A 21,427-nucleotide genomic window follows, 5' to 3' on the forward strand; every position below is an offset into this window, starting at 1 on the left:
GGTTTGGGTATCTGCTTGAAACACCTTGCCTGTGGGTGCCTTGGCACTTAAAAAATCGGGGCACGGATTGTCCAGGCTGCAAGGCCTGATGTTGATCCATCCATAATCACGTGGCTGCTCACAGAAAGGCTGATTTTTCAGTTGGGCCATGCTCATCACCAGGTTTAAGAAGCACTTTTCCAGAGTCTCTTATCTGCTCAATTTTCTCAGTGCGATACGGTTGATGTCATTGTTGAAAATTGTGGTAGTCTCTGTCTGGAAGCAGCTCTGGACACGTGAAAAGGAGTCATTAGGCAAGGAAAGAGCTGCAAGTGTAATTGTCAACTCGTGTGCATCTCTGATTTCAGCAGGTGCTGCACGTGTCTGGTTTATCAATTTATTTTTGTTAGAAAGTAAACAAATCTCACTTTTCTTACGTACTCTGGTGGCTGCTTCAGCCAAGTTGCTCTTATCTGCAGCAGGGATGTACTTCTGAGGTCTTGGATCTGGGGGCTTTTCTTTCTGCATCCACACGTAATCTGCTCTCAAGGATCACGTGCAGCTCTGACACTGGCCAGGGATGCTGTTTTTCTGTCCCTAACTCATTTATTTAAAAACATTATTATCACTAGTATCAAAATACAGTACCTGATCATGGGGGCAGCTGTTATCCTGTATGTTTTTCAGGTTGAATCCTTTGGCCAGGTTGTGTCTCATTTGATGGCTGTTTCTCTGTGTTCAGGAGTGGCTGATCAAGGGGTGTCTGCACAGTCTGAGCTCTGGGGGCTGTGCACCATCCATCCTGGACCACATCCTGTCAGGCCTGAGCACCTCTGAGTCTCCTCAGTGTGAACTTCAGAGCCACCCAGCATTTTGCATTTTTGAAACACTGATGGGTAGCTCTCAATCCTGTCCCAACAATGAATTTTCAGTGCCTTTTCCAAACCGGGTTCTGTCATCCTTGCAGGAGCTGGTGGTGTGTAACTCCAGTGGAGATCCAGCTGAACTGGATGCTCAGCCCTGGGAGCCCAGTTAGCACCTCATTAAAATCCACCACTGGCAGCCCAAACCTTTAAGCAAACTCAAGTAATTTTTCCTGCTGCCCTTCAGTTTGCAGCCCGTGGCTGGTTGTTTTCCACTTTCTCACGTTTCCCCAAGCTGCTGGTGTGTACAGTCTGAAGATCACATTTAACCAACACAAGGAAATCAGCTTGGCCCGACGGGCTCCTCCATCACGTGGCTGCAAATGTGTTCACTCTGTTCTGCCAGATTATGGCTGGCTGAGCAAAATACAGTGAAGCTCTGGGCTGCTGGCCAAGCTTTTATTTCAGTTTGGAGCTTACAGCCACATATTTGCTCTTTGGCAGGACATCCACTGGGGTATATTTGGATAGTAATCTAGCATTGTTTTGCTGCTTTTTTCTTCTTTCTTTTCTTTTCTTTTTTTTTTTTTAATGCACACAGATAGTATAATCCCAACACTTTGCCCAGTCTGTATGAGATTTGTCAGTATGCACTGTTATGTGTGTGCACTCAGAACTTGTAGCTGTGACCTTTGATAAATATAAGTCAAAGCAATTAACTTTCTTTTATTGAAAAATGCTGGATGTCCTACTCTTTTCCCCCTCTGTGCTGATAACAGAGCTGTGTTGTTACTCTTTCCAAGATCAAAAGCTTCACTAGGGTTTGATTGAAGTCCAGTTATGGAAGGAAGTAACTGTGCTGGAGCCCTGAAAATAGCAGTAATTGTTAAAATAATAAAGTGTGTCCTTGTGTGTCTTTATAATATTTAAAACTTCTTTTGGGGTGGAAGGGGGTGGCTTTCCTCTAGCTTTAAAATGAAAATATTCACAAATGTCCTGGGAAAATAGGAGTGTGCTGTTAGAAGAATTCCTTTTCTCTGGATTTCTTCCTTCAGTTCTCCCCCCCAAGCTGCCTTCCTCAGAAGCTGTTTGCATGCAGCCTGACTCATGTAGGAAAATAAAGCTGGATTTGATTTTTAACTGTATGGGGAGCTTTGAGTTTGGTGGGGGGATAAAGGCTTTATGATGCAAGCTCCTTTATTTCTCTGTGAAACAAAAATGGGCTCTTCAAAATGCAGTGTGTTTTGGAAAGTTGGCTCTGGGTTTGAAACCCCAACATCTGCAAGGGCACCCTTGTATGAAAAGGCAGTACAAAAAGGCAAAATGCTTGGGGAAGGGGTAAAAACATGAGGGCAAGGGGCAGTGTTTGAGGGGCAGTTCCTGTCATCTTCCACAGGGACACCTCTCCTCCAGTGTTTGTGGAGGGCTTTGGTTGGTTTGGTTTAGATGGGTGGTATTGAGCCTTGAATTGTGGCTTTTGCTTGCTTTATCAAAAACTTTGAGCTGTGTCTGAACAGATCAACGCTGGCAAAGCTGAAATACTTTTCCCCAAATCTGTATGTTGTTGTTTAGAATATAAATGCATTTTTGCTTCCTCTTAGTCTCTTCTGCATCCTCAGAGGGGAGGGAACCTGGGAGAAAGCCAGTGGTGAGGCTCTCATCTGGATTCAGCTGGCAGAGCTTCAGCGAGGGAGAGCTTCGAGTCTTGATCTTAAAACCCAGCATGTCTAAATGCCTGTTTGCCAGTTGTAGTGTTGAGTTAATTGAAACTCTGATGTGAATAAATAGAAATGAAGATGATAATATGGACAGTGATTGCCACAGGGGCTGCTTTGGTGATTGTACAGCTGGGACTGGTTTGAAATTACAGCAAGATTTTGCCAAGGGTTTGGTTCTGTTTGTTTTTAGTTTTTTTAACTCATGTGCTTGCACACACATCTGATACAGGTAGAACAAGATAATCCTTATGTGAAAATCAATCCTTGCGTGCTTTTATTTCAGCCAGGTGGACTCAAAATCACTAAGTACTTAAATAAAATCTTTGCATCATAGATAAATGGTATCAAGGAATAAGCCCAGAGGATTGTACAGAGCAGGACTAGAATTTTCTTGGCCCCTTAAATTCTTAGGACAGAACCCGTTAATTCAATAATTTGAATTTTACTGCTCCACTCTCCACTGCAGTAAAAATTATTTAATCCCCTCTTTTTGCTTTTAAACTCATCTATTTATTCTGACTGTTAGACAGCTTGATGTATATAACATCTGTAAAATACTCTGCCTTTTCAGCTTTCTGCTCTTACTGGGTTTGGATGGATCTTTGGAATACAAACTGCTTCATTGCCTTCTGGAAATTTTTATTTATCAGAAGCCTTAGCAAGGGGTGCCCTGTTGGTGTTTATCCAGTTGGCAGCTTGAGCCCCTCTCAGAAGCAGCCCTGGCTGATCTGGAGGAGCTGCTGAAACTCATCAAGTAGGTTCCTGCTCACCAATTACCCAGTTAAGCAGAAAGAGGAAAGGTGTTTCTCTTGCTTGGGTTTTTCCTTCTTCACTGAGTTTAACCCGTTCTTCCCCAGGCCTGAGAGGTTGTGGGTGTGTAACGTGGCAGTAGCAGCAGGGAGAGCCCAGGGGAGAGGGGCAGAGGGGATCTCTTACACACTAAAAACACACCAGGATTGCATCCCTCAGCTGGGACAGACAGGCAGCTTCCAGCATAAATCTGCAGCATTCTGATTGTCAGCTGAGTCCTACCCAGCCAGCCTCAACCAGCGTTTTGTCCACATTTTAACATACTCTTAGGAAAATAAAAGAAATTCCCCTCTCCAACCAAACCCCTCCTTACTTCAAAGCCAGTAATGAATGTTACATTGCTGCCAGAGCAAATTTGTTGATTCCCAAACACTCCTACTGTGTCTTGGTTGGAAGGCTTAAATTGCTTGCATAATAAGTGCTAGGGATAATATAAAAAAGCTCTTTCTAGCAGAGTTCTGGTTTTCAGTGCATATTATAAGAATAAATAAATGCTCAGATGATAGCAGACAGCTGGGCTGTCCACATCTGACTGTCTTCTGCATTGATTTTTAAGACAGACCATGTGCATGGCTGCTTGCTGGCTATCAATACCAGATGTGTCTACTTGGAATTCAGAGGGATTGTCAAGTGACAGTGCAGTTGTGAAACAAATAATTTTGCTCTTGATTACTGAAAATAGTAAATGAGTGGCTAGGATAAAGTGAAGAGATATTCTCAATTCCAGTAGAGAACAAGAGGATGAAATGGCTTTCATGACTGCCATTAACAACCAGTGACTTGGTGAATATTTTTTGTTTTTTCCTTCCTACCTCCTGCCCAAGGAATTGGCTCCATGAGCAGCACAACCTCCGTGGGTCCTCTGGTGTGTAAGGAGGCTCCTGCAGCCAGGGAGGGAAGAGCTGCTTTCATTGACATTGTTTTCACAAAGCTTGTTGGTAGCACTTGGGGGTGCCTTGCTGCCAAATTTGCTGGGAATTGGCCAACAATTTCCCAAGCTTTTGGGAGTGGGCTGGGCAGCAGGACTGCAGCAAACTCATTTCTCTGAAATCAGCTCAAGAACAGTTGTCAAGTACCAGGGGCACTGAAATGAAGTTTGCAAAGCAATTGAAGGAGCTGAAGGCTGTTAGATATCTTAATTCTGTACGTGGCCATTGACCAGGTGCACTAGATACAGTCCTTGCCCACAGGTAGGATCCACACTGGCAGATTTCTAACTGCCCAGGACCTGTCTGGAGCAATGAAGTGTAATTTGGTGACTGCACTGATTGTTTTGGAGGTGGCTGGAAATGCTCAGGAAGAAGCACATCTAAATACTCTTTAGCAAGAAGCACATCTAAATACTCCTTTGCAAGAAGCAGATCTAAATACTCCTTAGCAAGAAGCACATCTAAATACTCCTTAGCAAGAAGCACATCTAAATACTCCTTAGCTTAGGCTGTGGCAGAGATTGATGTGGATGTCTGAGCTGTGCTGGCTGAGAGGTCTGTGAAATAAGCTTTGACTACAGGTAGGGCTTTTCTTTTGTTTCCTGAGTAGCCCAAGGGTGTAACTGAATATTTACTACTATTCCACATTGCTTTTTGTATTTTTAAAAGGAAGATCTGTGACTGCACGCATTGGAATGCATGTTAATAACAAAAATGGAAAAGACCCTTTCCATAATCAGAATTTTATTGAATTTTGCTTGTGCATTGAACCTCAAAGACATTTTCCAGGCAGCAAAATGGAGGCCAAAGAGGTAGAGCCAAATTCTGGGGTTACTGAGCAAGGCAAAGCTGGGTGACCACCTCGTCCCAGCAGCTTGGACAAACCCTCTGGACCAGGTAAGGGTGGGTTGGGATTTCTGCTTCAGGAGGTGCCTTTCCAGGTCAAGCAGGTGAGGGCTGGGGTTGTGTTGTGGGTGGGCAGCAGCATCTGAGCTGGGTGTGAGTTCTGTGGAATGCAGATGCATAAATAGCCTGGGCATGAGGAAGCAAAATGTTTTCACCTGTGAATAGATGAGTTACTTCTGCTGAGGTGCACAGGAGCACGGGGTTAGCTTCTGTAGAGAGAACATTAAAGGTGGCATGAAACATCTTCGTTGTGAGACCTTATCTTAATTTATTTCTGAAAATCTGGAGCACCATAAATCTGCCAGGGCCATTTTCTTTATTCCTTATACATTTGTAAAAGGAGAACAAATAAAAATGTTCCATAACCTTTGCTACATTAAAAAAACCAAAAGAACCACATTTATATGACACAGCTCTATTTTGTATAATTTTTTCATATCCAGAATACAGAGGACTTTAGAATAGCTGAAGAAAAGCTGCATATCTGAGTTTAAGATAAAATAAGATGATCCTTGTGACAGAGAAAGCAGAAATGATGTGATATGACAGTTGCTGTAGCAACACCACCTACTTCATGAAAATCAGAGTTAACAGGAGTGTAAAAGGTAAAGCCCACATAATTTTCCAAGCCTATGAACTGCTGCTGCCCTCAGCCTGCAGTGCTTTCCAGCTGTCCAGTGCTTCTCCTTCCATGTGGACACAGAATAATCACCTTTTTCCACATGGCCAACTCCTGCAGACCCCATCCTGTGCTGGGCAGGGGCACACCATGGGAACTCTGCAGACGACCTGGAAATAGGGGGGAAAGACCATGAAGGATTTTGTCCTGTCCTGTTGTCCCCCCAAATCCTCCCAAAAGCCCCAGATCACAGAATGCTGTGAGGCCTGTGCTGTCTCTGCAGAGAATGGGACAGCCACCAGTATAAAAAGGAAGCCAAGCAGTCAATTTGCTTCTGTGCACCTCAGCTTGTAAAGCACTGCTGTGTTTAATGTGCACTGTTAAGTGTTTTAGACATAGAAAGTCTCAGGGATAAGGGCACTTCCCCCCTCCCAAATAAGCTTAAAATAGTGGTTCTCCATTCGTCTGTGTTTATAAAATGCTAACTCCCATGTTTAAATGGTCCTGTATGCAGAGAACTGATCAATGATTTGTCACTGCATGCTGGCCTTAAGGTTACATTAAAATATTTTTAATATATTGAAATTTTAAAAATATATTGACTTAACATATTAATGGGTTTTTTTGTCATTAATTGGCAGTGGAGAGCTATGCTGTGTGTGATAGCAGGAGTAAAATCTGTATTACTTGTGGGTTGGGGGAAGAGTGTTTAGAAGAAAGGGCAATCTCATATGGATCCCTTTTGCTGACATGGCTCCTGAAGGCATCACAGTAAATGCGCTGCACAATAAATGAAGGGAGCTTTGATTTTTGTGTCTTGGGGCATTTTGATTTAAGTTTTGACATGGATCACAATCTTCATAGGTTCAGCATGCCTGTTGCATTGAGGACATGCATAGTGGTGTGTTCAGAGGCTTAGTTCAGGGCTGTGGGCGGTTTGCAGAGGAGGTCACAAGAAGGAATGTAAGTACCAGAATTCCAGGATTTCTTCAAGGGATATTCCATCACCAGCCTTTTTCACTGCCTCTGGGAAGGTTTTGGTGCATGTTGAGCTGACTGGTCCATGTCAGAGCTGTTATGAGGCACAGAAGTCTCTGCAGGCATTACTTTGGGATTGGAGGCTCCTCAGCAAAGCATTTCTTGCCATTTTCTGGTGCTCAGTGACTCCCTCACATTTAGAAGTGAATTTATCAGTGCCCGGTGTTCAGTGCTGTAATATCTTTTAATTAGGCCTGCTTTTTGAAGTTACCTGATTTTCCTGTGTCTGAAGTGCACCAAAACCTGTTTTATGCAGCTGCAGTAAAGTAGTTGCAGACACAGGGGTAGTGTCAATATTCAACAGCCTGTTTTCCTGGAATTTTCCCTCAGTGGCTTCTTGTTGCCTTCCTTCCTCTGCCCCCTTTTTCAGGCTACCCAGGCTGATGCATCTGTATGGTTTATAAATGGAGATAAATGCATCAATAGAGAAAAATCTACAACCGCACAGACATTATGTGTGTTCCTTGGCAATAAAGCTAGTATATAAAAGCAAGTTAGACCTCTGCAGTTATTGGGCTGTAACAACCCAAATATAATTTTTTGGGTTTTGCTGTTTGTTTGGAATTTTTTACTCCCAAAACATATTAGGGGATCCTAATTTAAGGCAGAGAGAAAATAAAATGTACTCAGCCTTCCTTAGATTATGGGAACAGTGTGTTCCCATTCTGGCAGCTCTAATCCTTAAAACGTGATTATTTTATACAAATCACCCTCAATAAATTGTCACATAAAAAGTATGCTTTGTTTTAGTGAAATGTAAAATGTAAAAAAAGTAAGAAGTGACTGCAACAGATAGTTCAGATTTGTGTGCACGGAGCAGATCAAAAGAGAAGAGGAGATTTTCAAGTTCTGTAACTCTGCCCAGTGACCTCTTTTCCTTCAGGGATGTATTCCAGTGCTGCTGATAGCATCTGTTGTCTGTCTCTCAGGCTCCCCATTAGCTGCTGATTGGGAGGCAGAGGAAATGTACCTGTTTCACGTGGCCTTTCCATGCCAGCTGAAATCTCCCTTGACTGTGTTTTGATAACACACCCAGGCAAGCAGGGCTTGGGTACCAGAACTGGGTAATAGATCCGTGAGTCATGGGTGGCATGTGCTGTCAGAGCTACAGGAGGGCTCTTTGCAAGACGTGTTTACTGAGAGCGTGCTGTCCTAGATAGACAAATAAACAGAACAAAGGGAGAGGGACTGACTTGGTCTGCAGCATTGAAAAGCGCATTGGCAGAGGCACAGACACATCCTGGGGACAAGTGTTGTCTTTGTTTTGAGCAGAATTCCTCATGAGGGCACATTTGTGGATGGTGAGGGTCTCCCAGGGAACAAGGGGCAAGGCAAGAGCAAACAGCCTCAAGCTGCACCAGGGGAGGTTCTTGCTGGATTCCAGGAGAGTTTCTCCTTTGAGAGGGTGGTTTAGCATTGGAGGGGGCTGCCCAGGGAGGTTTGGAGTCCCAGGCCCTGGAGGGGTGTCCAGGGAAGGCCTGGATGTGGCACTCAGTGCTCTGCACTGCTGGCAAGGTGGGGATTGGGCACAGGTTTGACTCAATGATCTTGGAGATCTTTTCCAACCTCTGTGACTCTGTGCTATATGAGGCTGTTACCTAAACCAGGGTCTTCCTCTAAAACCTGCTGGTTTATTAAAGTTGGGTACATAATTGTCCAAGGAAAGGAAAATAGGTGGTTTTGTCTCCTTCAGGGGAGGTTGACAATTCTGATGCTTCTCTGGAATCTTCCCTTTAAGAAAAGAATTACTGTACTTCTTGAGGAATCTTGCTATATGTGAATTACCAGGTAACAAAAATATGCCAAAGGATGTCAAGAAGCTCCAAGATACCAGAGAACATAAGCATCTTGAACTGAGACATGCTTCTAAGCCCAGTGTAAATTAAAATTAAATACCAGTGTGAACATTCTTCCCTGCAGCTCTTCTTCAGGCCCTGTCCCCACTGAATTCTGTCTTGGCTGATCTTTGTAAGGAAGGCTGCATCCTACAGAAAAATCAGAAAGGTATTTAGGAACACTGTGGATTTCATGCTTTCAAGATTTTATCAATTCATGATTTCAAGAATTTTAAAATCCCTGTTCGGTGTCTTGGGAGCAGAATCAAACCCTCTGTTCCTCCACGTAGCCATTCTGCGAGGGAATTGTTCAGAGCAGGAGCAGCTCCTGTCAGGCATCTTGCAGGGGTAGTTTGGAAAGGAATAAAAATTGGATTTCCTGGTTGTTTTCAGAGATGAGGCCTCATTGAGCTCATAAGTGCTGCTGCCTTCACGCTGGCTAAATCCGAGGAGGCTTTCAGAGTTTGGGTCTTACAGAAGAGATGAGTCGGAACTCCAGGAGAAGTTAGTGGCTGATTTTACCTGCTGGTGCCTCCTATTTGTTTGTTTATTGTTTTGAAGGGCAGAACATTGCTGGGCCAGCAGGCAGAGTGTATTCCAGGCACTCCATGGTAAGCACAGGCTTGCCAGGGAGTCCCTGGAAGATCTGCAGGCTCACGGCTGAAGGCCACGTGTGCAGCCTTGGATAGCAGAGCCTGTCCCTTGGAAATGCAGGCTTTAATTACATTATATCCTCTTCTTCCCCCCCTTTTCCCATTTTGCCTGCAGCTCTCAGAGCAGCTCTGGGCTGAATCTGGGCCATTTCAGGAAGGAAGTGGTTGTCTGTAGGATCTTGGATCTTGACCTCATTTACTGCAGATGTGAGAGGATGCAGGGAACAGCAGGAGAAGAAGGGAAAATCTGGCAGGAACGACCAAAGTATTTTGTCTTTCCTTAAAGTTTCATCAGAATTATGAGCAATTAATTTGATTTTGTGAATGTGTCCCACCATGTGTTTGTTTCCCTTTCTGTGAGGAGCCCAGTGTGACACCTTGGGTGGCTCTCACCTGTGCCCCACAGCTGCAGAAGCCCGTGAGAGTCCTATTTGAAATGCAGCCAATGCCTACCAATTTTTGCTAACCTGAGAGAGTGATGATTTGATTTAAAATGTCTGTACTGCTTCATCTGCAAGGGTAAGTGTTGCCCCTTCTTTCATGGGAGTCTTGTGGGGAAGAAGCTGTTTCTGAAGCACACAGATGCAGCGGTTGTCAGTGCTGGAGGGAACTCCTGAAATTGTTTCTCTACAAGAGGTTGGAATAATTTATGGCACATGTTATATGGATTTATTTGGGTAAATCAAAGTGGGTGAAACAATTGTCTCCTTAAGGAGGAGAGAATCCAGGTGAAGGTAGTATGTGAAACTTGGAAGATTGTTGCAGCCATGACTGTACTTCTGACACAGCTCTTGCACTTAATTTTAAAAACAGATTGAAAAGACAACCTAGACTTTCTCATATCCCACTCTTACAACAGGCACATTGGAAATGAGTAGAAATGGATCTGACAGCACCCCACAGTGTCCTGCTGGTGGGACTGAGTAGAGGATGACAGCTGACCCTTGCTGTAAGGAGCTGAAGGAGGACAGGGAGGTTTGCCAGTGTTTTGTTTGTTGAAGAGAATCTGGCACTGAAGGGAATCTGGGGCTGTGTTTGTACCATCAGCACAGGCTCATCCTGCCCTGCTCCCTTCAACAGTGCTCTTCTAGTGCATGCATTCATCACAGCCTTTGCTGGAACAGCCTTCCCCTTCCAGGCTCTCTCCCTCTGATCTTCCAGTCTGCCATCCTCGCCTTACTCACCTCCTTACCCCCTTCTCAGCTTTGACTCCCAATCACTCAATGAAATCCTCCCCTTCTCCTCCAGCCTCAGCATGCCCGCAGCTGGAACACGTTGCCCAGAGAAGTGGTTGCATCACAGCTCTGGAGGTTTTTAAAAAACATGGAGATGTGGCACTGAAGTCATAGTTTCGTGGTGGAGTTGGCAGTGCTGGGTTTGTACTTGGACTCGATGATCTTGGAGGGCTTTTCCAATCTAAACTGTTGTGTGGTTCTCTGAAGTAACGCTGACCCAGGGGCTGCCTTCTCTTCCAGTGCACAGGCCACTAACACACTGCAGTGAGAAGTCTGCCAGAAATTTTTAACAGGTTCAAAACAAAGTATTTTTTGTGGAACCCCTTTCGGGAAACTGTAGAACCATTTTGGCAGAAGCAGTTGGCGCACAAGAAATCCAAACAGAATGGTTGAAATCTGGCAAAGGCTGAAGGAACCAAAGACAGCGTCCTCTAATGGGAAGTGTTAGACAGTCTTAATAAGACTCCCATTCCTGCCTGGAATAATGCTGTAGAGGCCTGGAGCAGGAGGCACACAATGCTGAGAAGGGAGATGGCAATTCTTTCATAATTATATGCACAAGGTTTGTAAACAATACTGATATCTTCAAAAAGTACACATTTTATAAACCCTTTTGTGTACCAGTCCTATATATAGTGTGTGTTAAAACCAGTGAATTATGTTGTGGTTGCTCTGGGTTGAGATCCTTCTTTCTGCAGGAAGTGTTTGCAGTCACCCCATGCTCAGCAGAATTGAGTTTGTGTAAGATAAGGAATAGGGGAATGTCCATGCCAGCTTGGAGCCCTGGTCAAAATACACAGATCTCCTGTTGCTTGGGAAGAAAATAAAGCTCCTATAATTGCTTGCATAAACACACCCAGAGGTGAAGTGTCTTCTTCACCCCAAGACAGAGAGTGGTTTGCTTTGTCCTTCCATTTGAGGGCAGGAGGATTCCAGAGTGTGGCTTTAGTCCTGTCCACCTAAATGGTTTGGTTTCTGGAAAACAACTACAATCCTAATAGCAGGGAAATTACATAGAATAAGATAGTATAGATAAAAGGTTGCTCGTAATATTGTAGGTGAGGAATGATTGCATGACATGGTGCTGCCCTTAGATAAATCCTGACCTCCAGAATGCCCCTTTTACTTTGCCTCCTGTGGGGATTTTTGCCTGTCTTGATCCCTGTGCTCTTGCTGTGGGTTACGCAGTGAGAAAACTTGAGGAGGCTGAAGGAGTTAATGCAGAGTTGGATGACAGATCAGTCCAGGACAGGCTGTGATTTGGAGTAAGGGAACTATCCCAAATAGCTGGCCAGCTGCCAAGGGGATAGATGGCTTGGAAAACATACAGGGAGGGCTCTGGAGTAGCTCTGGGTGAGGATTATCTGTCAGTTTAACCACTGTGCTGCAGAGCCTGACTGACACACACAAAGTGCCTTCCGTTTATATAAAGAAAAATGATTAGCAAACACATGTTTTATCTCTGGGCTGCTAATAAATTGAGTAGGAAACTCCTCTTTTATTTCCCTCCAATGTGTGTAAAAAATAGGGAAAAATATTTTGATTAGAACATTTTCCCTCCCTTTTCTTCCTCTCGGTGCTGTTCTCCAGCCAGCTGTTGAGCTGATGAGGAGTGTAGAAGGGCTGTGAGAAGGGAGATTTTCTGAAAATCAGACACATTTCTATGGGAGTTGAATGATTCAGAATTGTGCTCCACATAATTTACCAGGGATCTCTCGCAGTACGGATAAGAAGTCTGCCAGGCAGTAGTGCAGCTGAAGAGGTTATTTCCGTCCTCACTCTCCTGGGCACAGCTGGTAGGTGGGATGTTTCAAAAAGGGGAAATTAAGAGTCAGGATGTGGTGATTGAACTCCCTATGATACCAGATCAGCATTTGAGGTTTTGTAGGCATACAAAAATGCTGCTATACTTTTGAACGGGGAATTTTAATTATTGCAAGGAATTTAAAGCTTCTATTTTTTTTTTTACCAGCAGTCTGGTCACCTAGATGACACAAGGGAATGGCCTCAGTCCACTTCACTCTGAAAAAGGAATCACACTGAAAATATTGCCATTACATTGGACTTCTCACTGGCAGTCTCTGCTGGGAGGAGGAGGACGACGACTGAAAGGATTAGAAGAGCAAACTTTCTTTCAAGTCCCTTTTTATGGAAAATTTTCCACTATGCTAATATCTGCCAGAGAAACACCAAAAGCGTTAGCAAGGGCAAGATGTTAGGGCAGCAGAATTGCTGGGGTTGTCAAAACCTGCTGGTCCCTTTGCCAGGAGACACCTGGAGCTGTGTCTGTCCTGGCATACTCCTCCTTGCTTGAGTGGAGTTCTGTAAGTGGGAAAGGCTCCAGACAAAAGGCCAGTGTTGACACAGTTGTGGTCTCTCCAGGCCATGGTTGAGACACATCACTAGGGTGGTATGAGGGGAAGTTTCCATTAACAATTGTTCCCGGCTCGCTTCCACCACCACCACCACCGTGGAGCTCTGCAGCTGGATTTCCAAAAGAGCTTAATGCTCAAGAGTTCTCATTTCAGCAACTTAAATAGAGGGGCTAAGTTCTTTCCAAAACACTTGGCAGTCATCATCCCCCATTGAGAACAAAGCTTAAGCACATTAAACAGTCCAGCCACTTCACTGTTGTGAAAATTTGGCCGCTGTTTTTGAGCACAGAGTGTTTAAATAATGCAGAGCCTGGCAGAGGCATCTGGCTCCCGTGCTGGGCACTGAGGGGCCTTACCTTGCAGAGTGGGTTTCCTCCTTGGCCGATTCCTTGTGCATCCGAGCCTCCGAGCAGCCCTTTTGTGGCTGTTGTGACAGCTGGGAAACTTGCTGATGAAAGGATTAGTCGGCTGCTGGGCACATGACATTCAGATTGCTGTGCTTATTTGACCTACCTCTGATTGCGAGGAATTCAGCGCATAAAAATAACACCCCGAACGAATTTGGCAGGAGGATGCAGAGCGAAAGTGCCGAGCACAGGCGGGGAGAGGAGCCCGGGGAGCGATGTGAGGCGAGGCCGCGCTCTGCGCTCCCGCAGCGACAGCGGAGCCAGGGCCAGCACAGCCCACGCTGTCCCCTTGGGTTGTGACAAGTTCCAGCACCGCAGAGATGTCATGGCCCCTGGCCAGCAAACTAACGAAGACAGGTTCCTGGCTTGCACTGTTGGTGAAACTTGATAGAATAAATAAAAAGGTCCCGGGTGCCAGGAGTTGCCCAACGTAAAATGCTGGACAAAGCGTTTCTGGTTTTTCTGCCTGGGGCTTGAGGTACCCTTGTTAAGTCTGTTCTTGACAGACTTGCTAATCATTTGCAGGAGCGTGACAGAACAGAGACTGGCAGAGGTGTGTGTGCCATGTGGGTGTAGGAGATCTCACAGGGCAGCACTCTTGGGGCTCCTCATGGCGGTGGTCAGACACATGGTTTGTTCAGGCTTTGGTGAACAGCGTTCCCTTTGAACGAGCCTCTCACTGGCACTGGAACATCTTGTGTTCGCTGAAGGGCCAGGTCTGTAGTTGTGAGAGCTTCCTAAAGCAGGGCAGAGGAAATGTGTGCGTGGAGGGAGCAAGGCAGGACCTTGCCTGCCGTGTCCTCTCCCGGACCGCTGTGGAGGTGCATCGCTCTTTGTTTTGCTCTTGTGTTGCCAAGATGCAATGCCTCGATTTCCCATGTCTAAAAGGAGCATTTTTGCCCTGTTTTTAGGGTGATACTGTAAAATTTCTTGCAGCCAGTGTCAACAGAGCTCATGTAATTGTGTAATATGGCACCTTATGGATAAATGATAATATGCAAACTGATCCTGTATATCAAGAACTTCAGCAATATTTAAATACATGGGACAACTAGAAAGCTGGGCCAGATTTCACAATCCATTTTACTTTTAGAAACACCCTGCAGGCTCACCAGAAATACTATAAAAGTACTCAGAGCTCGTGTTTTGCTTCATTTTTATCAGTATTACAGAAAGTGCACATTTGTAGATGCATCCATCTATGTATTTGTCTGCAGTAAGGAATACCTGGCTGCTGCAGAGCAGCAAATTTTCCTGTGTTTCGTCCTTGAAAGGAGCCTGTGGCAGCCCATCCATCCATCAGCGATGGATCGGCCCCACGGCCGGGTGCGCGTCCCTTGAGGGGAGGTGACACCGGCGGGGAGGTGACACCGGGCGGGGAGGATCAAAGTTATCAAAATACAGATAGGGAGAGGAGAGGGAGCGCGAGGAAAGGATGCTGCTGCTCGCACGGTGCCGCTGCGTTCCGTCTGTGCTAACGGGGTGACTGCTGGAAACGCCGCGTTCCTGGCCCCGAGAGCGGGCAGCAGCCCTGGCACCGCCGCTTCCCGGCTGTGCTAACGGGGTGACACCTGGAAACGGCACGTTCCTAGCCCAGAGAGCGGCCCTGGCACCCCGGTTCCCGGCTGTTCTAACGGGGTGACACCTGGAAACGCCGCGTTCCTAGCCCAGGGAGCGGGGAGCAGCCCTGGCACTGCCGGTTCCCGGCTGCATTAACAGGGTGATAGCTGGAAACAGCACGTTCCTAGCCTCGGGAGCAGCCCTGGCACCCCGGTTCCCGGCTGTTCTAACAGGGTGACACCTGGAAACACCACGTTCCTAGCCCAGAGAGCAGCCCTGGCACCCCGGTTCCCGGCTGTTCTAACGGGGTAACACCTGGAAACGGCACGTTCCTAGCCCAGAGAGCGGCCCTGGCACCCCGGTTCCCGGCTGCATTAACGGGGTGACACCTGGAAACGGCACGTTCCTGGCCCCGGGAGCAGCCCTGGCACCCCGGTTCCCGGCTGCATTAACGGGGTGACACCTGGAAACGGCACGTTCCTGGCCCCGGGAGCAGCCCTGGCACCCCGGTTCCCGGCTGCATTAACAGGGCACAGCGCAGCGCCGTTCCCCGCACCGCGTCCCAGCCCAGCCGCTCCGCAGCGGCACCGTGCGAGCAGCAGCATCCTTTCCTCGCGCTCCCTCTCCTCTCCCTATCTGTATTTTGATAACTTTGATCCTCCTTTTCTCCTCTCCCCGGCCCTCACCAGCCTTTCCTGGAAGCTGATTTTATCAACTCTAAAATAGGAGTTCCAAAAGCTCTCCCTTAGCAAGCCCTGCGCAGTGCAATTCCCCCGGTGCGTTTTCCGTGCAGTTCCCATATTATTAAAATAAAAACTGCATTGTTAATGCTGGCCTTGGAATTAGAAATGACATGTAATGTTTACTGTTTTACACCCTAAATATTGCAGACATGGGCACAAGTAAGGAAACATTACACGGCCACAGGATGTTTTTGTAGTTATCATGAAAGCCGTCATACTGCTAAAGTCAAAGTGAATTAGCAAATAGCCAAAATGATAAAAGAATATCTGCTTCAATCAGAAGGCCTCCCTCTGAAGTCTGTGAGGCTTCTACTTCTGAGGCATGTGAAAACTTCTGAAAATTCTGCCCCCGGGGATAGTCCATGTTTAGGCAGCTGACTTCAGGATCCTATTTTTGGAGCCTTTGGTTGAGATTTTAAATTGGATTTTTAGTGGGAATGGTGCCCAAATTGGTGCTGTAGGATCTTGAAGTCTTTATCTAAAATCAAAAAGAGAAAAATGGGAGGTATATCACTCATTTTCTGGGGATATGCTCCTTTGTATTAGATTTTATATACCATAAAAGAGAAATGCAACATCGATAAGTGTCTTTTTAATTTTTGCAGAGCATCTTTAAGGAATCATTGTAGCCTTCCATATCACTGGTTTCCTTCACTGTCTTTTAGAATATCCCTGGTAGGATTTAATAAAGTATAAATAGCTGTCTCCTTGGAGTGCTTCAGCACAGCTAAAAGTACATTTTTATAAGATCCTATTCGTGGCATGTACAGTACATTGTTTGATTGTAAAATAAACATACCCTCAGAGATATAACTGTGAAGGGTTACAGCGTGCTGATAGATCTGAACTAAATGACAGTATTTCTGATCTGTTCCTGAGGATGGGATCCTAATGAAGTGGTTCAGGTTGGAGCAATATATCTTCTGCCTGGAGTCCAGTGCAGCTCAGTGTTGGATTCAGTGGTGTTACGTTGGAATCCAAGATTAGCAACCAGAGTTAGGAACAGATTCTGAAAATAAAGGCCATGAGCACGTCTGGCTCAGAATATGCACCTTGCAGAATGGACAACCTAATATTCAGTAAGCATAGATACCAAATATGAAGGGAAAGCTGGAAGAATTACTGCTCGTAAAATACGTAAAGATCTTCTAAAAACCTTAGCTACAATTAACGTATTTTCCTAACCCAGCTGTATTTGTCCTGTATTTCTGCAGGTCAGATCTTGCCAGCAAACCGGAACACACCAAGCCCCATTGATCCTGAGACTATCCAAGTTCCTGTGGGCTACGAGCCTGACCCTGCAGATCTTGCTCTGTCCAGCATTCCTGGCCAGGAGATGTTCGATCCTCGCAAGCGCAAGTTCTCCGAGGAGGAGCTGAAACCCCAGCCCATGATTAAGAAAGCTCGCAAAGTCTTCATCCCAGATGACCTGAAGGTAATTTGGAGCTGGTGACGAGGTGATTCCTGCAGGGTCTCTGACATTGCTCACTGAGGTACAGATTTGGAGCATGAATCTGTTTTGTCATGTAAGGTAGATCTTTCCATGTAAATCTGACTTTGCTGTAGAATAAAAGTGTTCAGTGTTCTGGATGAGACTGAAGGGAGGATGTCCCTTATTAGTTATGCAACAGTTGAAATTCATGAGCTCAGTATTCATTTCCTTTGTATGCCAGAAACTTCCTGCTTGACCTTGGACAAGCTTGCTTTGTCCCATATTTCCCACTTATGAAACAGCCTGATCGTGTTTCCTTTTTCTTCATCCTGTCTCTATTCATATTTCCTTTTTCTTCATCTTCTGTCTATTCAGCACAGGCTGTGAATCCTTCAAGGAGAATGGAGGACCCTGATGACATACTGAAGTATATTGTGTCTTATTGGGAAGTTTCTGTAGTTCTGTGCTTAATAATGAATGAGAGCACTATAGTAAAAGCTATTTCACTAATATATATTCACTAATCCAGGTGAAAGAATCTAGACAAGTGGTAGGAAAACAGAAGAAAACAGAATTTTTCTGCTGAGAGGTGTGTTTTAATACAATATGTAAAATACAACATGACATCAATATTTTAGAAGAGTCTGTGCCACTCACTGCTTCTGAGATGTGAAGAGCAAAGTGCATGAAGATAGCAAGAAAATTAATCAACCGATCCAGGTTATCAAACACTCTGAATATTATTTGCAAAGTTGTTTTCTTGTATGTGCTTTCCAAGAGGATCTCTTATATCAGAGGCAGTCAGGGCAGAATTTCATTCTGCTGTTGCTACTGCCCCCAAGAGACACAGCCTGGGAGCCTGTTGGAGTCAGTGGGAATCCCTGGCTGCATGTGCAGGGAGCCTGGGATGCCATGTGTTTGCACCAGATTGATAGCATTAGGGAAAGAAGCTATTTTTATCCCTAAGCATGCTGTGGTGCGAGTTAAAAGCACAGAAATCACAATTGCAGTCGTGTTCAGGTTGCTGTCACTCAGCTTTCCTTTGCAAAGCTTTGCCTGCACCTTGTTGCTTACCTGGGCAAGTTCTGCTGCCTGTGATGCCCTGTTGGGGTGCAGTGCCCAAGGGAGAGGTATTTGCTGCAGGAATGGCTGGAGTTTCTCCCTTTGTCACGTCTCCCAGGTGCCCTTTTTCATCAAAGCAAGCTTTTGGCAAGCTGTTGGCCAGAGGTGGAGCCCAGCAGTGCAGCACAGGAGGGAAGCAGGAGCTCAGGGTCTCTCATTCACTCAGGATCATCCCATCACTTGTCCTTGACTCGTTTCAGAGTGCTTGACCCAAGTGCTGCTCCTGCCCTGGCATGTGGAGCCTCTGGGTTTTGGGGGAGGGTAAGCAGATTAGAGCAGTCAATCGTCTCTGGGCTGCATGTGATTTGGAAATGCCAGCCTTACCTCTTTCAGGCCTGGATTAAGGGATTTGCCATAGCAATTTGTTAAAATAAAGAGGGATGAAGCCTAGGTGGCACACTAATAAATTGCTTAAAGCTGATTTTTATGGAGTGAATTGAGATGGGAAATTATAAACAAGATTTGGGTCACAGCTTTTTGCTCCATGCTTGTTTTCTCGGAGGATTTTACTGGGCACATCTACGTACAGGTGAAGAGCCATTTAGAGATAATGCTGGCTCCAGATCAGCATTCCTGCACTCTGTGTTGAGCCAAACTGATAGAAAGCAGTTCAAGAGCCCTCCTGGCAGCAGTTGTTTTGCTCCTGCTGTGCCTTGTGCAGCAGCAGAAGCTGCAGAGCAGCAGGATTGGGCTGGCCACAAGGACCCAGGAGTGGTGGATGTTTGCTCAGTGCAGAGAGGAGCAACTGGGTCTCCTGCCCTGTGCTGGTCCTTGGGAGCTGCACGGGGAAATGGAAGCATGTTAGGATGGAGAAAGAGGGAGTTTGAACTCTGTGACTTGGCCAGGCAGAGTTTGAGAGTTGAGTGCTGCATCAGTCATACTCTGCAGGGGACAGAATTTCACTTTTCGCAACGGATTCTACCTGCATTTCTATTTCCTGAGCTGTTCCAAAGTTCTAGAACATAATTCAGTTATGAAGCAACGTGAAAACTGCCATTTTGCTGAAGGCCACTTCATTGGAAGAGTGGAAAAATCAGGTGAAATTCAGTCCTTACTTCAAGTCTTTGATACACCAATGCGGTAAGGTGATGTGGAGGCAAGTCTTCAGGGATAACACTTTGGGAATGTGTTAGCTTATGAAACCTCACGGAGTAGTGGACCTATTTCTGTTCAATGTTTATTTTTCCACAGCCAAAGCCTATTGCACTAATCTCTGTGGTTGGTCCCAGAGCAGCCATGATCACTGTGCCAAGGAATCCTCTTGTGGTGACAGTGGTGCAGACAGGAACATTTTGGGGCTCTGTAGAGTGCTTTGAACATTAAAAAAGAGCAGAACAGTGTATGAAATGGGTGATAGCAACACAGAGAGTGGACCAGGTGTTGGCTGGCAGCGCTGAGCAGGGCCAGAGGTAACTCAGTGCTGCTGCAGCCGCTGTTCAGGGTGAGTCACGGCACACGGAGGTGGATGTGCTAACTGGGTCAGCCTAGATGGGAGATGGATTGTACCTCCGGAACATTGCTTCACTTTTCCTGGGAGGAATTCCCTGTCAGGAGGATGAGGGGGTTAGTTGTAAACATTTTGACAGAGACATGCGAGGGCACCTGCGCTGCCAGGGCGGATTGTGCCACACCAAGCTGCAACTCCAGCCCCGCCGTGCCCCGGGTGACGCCGCGGCCTGCGCGGGCCGGAGCGGCTCCCGGTGGGCAGCTCTGCCTCTAGCCAAGTGTAACACCTTTGTTTGCCTCTCTGTGTGTCTCACGAGCAGGATGACAAATACTGGGCCCGGCGCAGAAAGAACAACATGGCAGCGAAGCGCTCGCGGGACGCGCGGCGGCTGAAGGAGAACCAGATCGCCATCCGCGCCTCCTTCCTGGAGAAGGAGAACTCGGCCCTGCGCCAGGAGGTGGCCGACCTGCGGAAAGAGCTGGGCAAGTGCAAGAACGTCCTGGCCAAGTACGAAGCTCGGCACGGCCCCCTGTAAATCCCAGCTGGGGGAGGTGGGGTGTTTTGGGTTTTTTTTTTCTTTTTTCTTTTCTTTTTTTCTTTTTTTTTTTTCTTTGTTGCGGGTTGGCATTTGACTAGATGGACAATGTGTTTCCTGTTTGATAGCACCGCACCCAAACCAACCTTTCTGTCTTCAGCACTTTACCAGAAGCAGAAACAAAACTGACTTAACGTTGGTTTTTTTGTTGTTGTTTTTTTTTTTTTTTCTTTTTGTTTGCGTGTACGTGTCCCTGCGTGTGTGTGTGTGCACACGTGTGTGCCCAGGTCTGTGTCTGTGGGTGTGCATGTGCGTGGCTGTGCGTGTGCGTGCGCATCTCAGCACTTCCCATTTTTATCAGCCCTCTTCAAAGGGTGCCACATTTTTACCTGGACTGTTGAGAACCGCCATAGTAAGCTTTTTATTATATATATATATAATTTTTTTTTTTTTTTTTCCTTCAGTGCTGCTTCAGAGTAGGGGTTTTATGTTCTCGTAATCAGTTCCATCCTCCTGATTTACTTGGAAAGATCCCGACATAAATTACAAAAAAAAAAAAGAAAAAAAAAAAAAGAAAAAAGAAAAAAAAGGTAGATCTCAGTTTTTTTCGAGAGTAACAAGCTATCGTTTTAAGTCTGTCTAATCAGAAAAGTTAACATGCTAATAAAGTGCACAAATAATAATTTAGTACTACACTGCAGAACTATTAATTTATAGATCGCTTTCGTTGTATTTTTAAGTTTTGGTAATAATTGTCTTCAGATTTAAAAAGTGCTGTTAGCCTGAGTTTAGCTATACTCATGATAGATCCCATAATGGCTTCTCTGTAGCTACTAAGGTTCCTTTTCTCTCCACGGACCCCAGGTAGGTAGGTAGGAGTTGTTGGTAGAGCGCAGAGCGTGTTCCTTGCACTGCCTGTACCTGAAGCAATAATCCTGCGTGCATGCTGCCCGGATGTTCCCCGTGGACGTGGGGTGGTTCCCTACCCAACAGCAGCCTCCATGTCTTTAACAAGGAGTTCCAAAAAGTCCCAGACACGTTCCCATGGGCTGGGACACATTCCCATGCGATGCTGGCTGTGTCCCTGCCGTGGGGCAGCGCGTGTGTGAGGAGCAGGATCGTTGGTTGAAAATGAGAACAAAATTCAATAGCGTCAAATCAGATCTGATGTTGGAATCAGAGGGGCTTTTCTGTTTTCAGTTAGTTACTCCATTTTGTGAT

At 45.8% G+C, this 21,427-nt stretch overlaps 1 protein-coding gene across 1 annotated transcript in view; it reads left to right on the plus strand.

The window, feature by feature from the left end:
* The window catches only part of HLF (HLF transcription factor, PAR bZIP family member), a 32,009-nt gene extending 11,781 nt beyond the window's left edge, over positions 1 to 20,228 (plus strand). Inside the window, exons 3-4 of the mRNA XM_058817099.1 lie at positions 16,885 to 17,105; positions 19,991 to 20,228. Of these exons, the coding sequence (XP_058673082.1) occupies positions 16,885 to 17,105; positions 19,991 to 20,206 (437 nt within the window). The 3' untranslated portion in view covers positions 20,207 to 20,228. The remainder of the gene's footprint in view (positions 1 to 16,884; positions 17,106 to 19,990) is intronic.
* The last annotated feature ends 1,199 nt before the right edge of the window (positions 20,229 to 21,427 follow it).

Source organism: Ammospiza caudacuta, chromosome 19 (assembly GCF_027887145.1).
Source record: "Ammospiza caudacuta isolate bAmmCau1 chromosome 19, bAmmCau1.pri, whole genome shotgun sequence".
Taxonomy (NCBI): Eukaryota; Metazoa; Chordata; class Aves; order Passeriformes; family Passerellidae; genus Ammospiza; species Ammospiza caudacuta.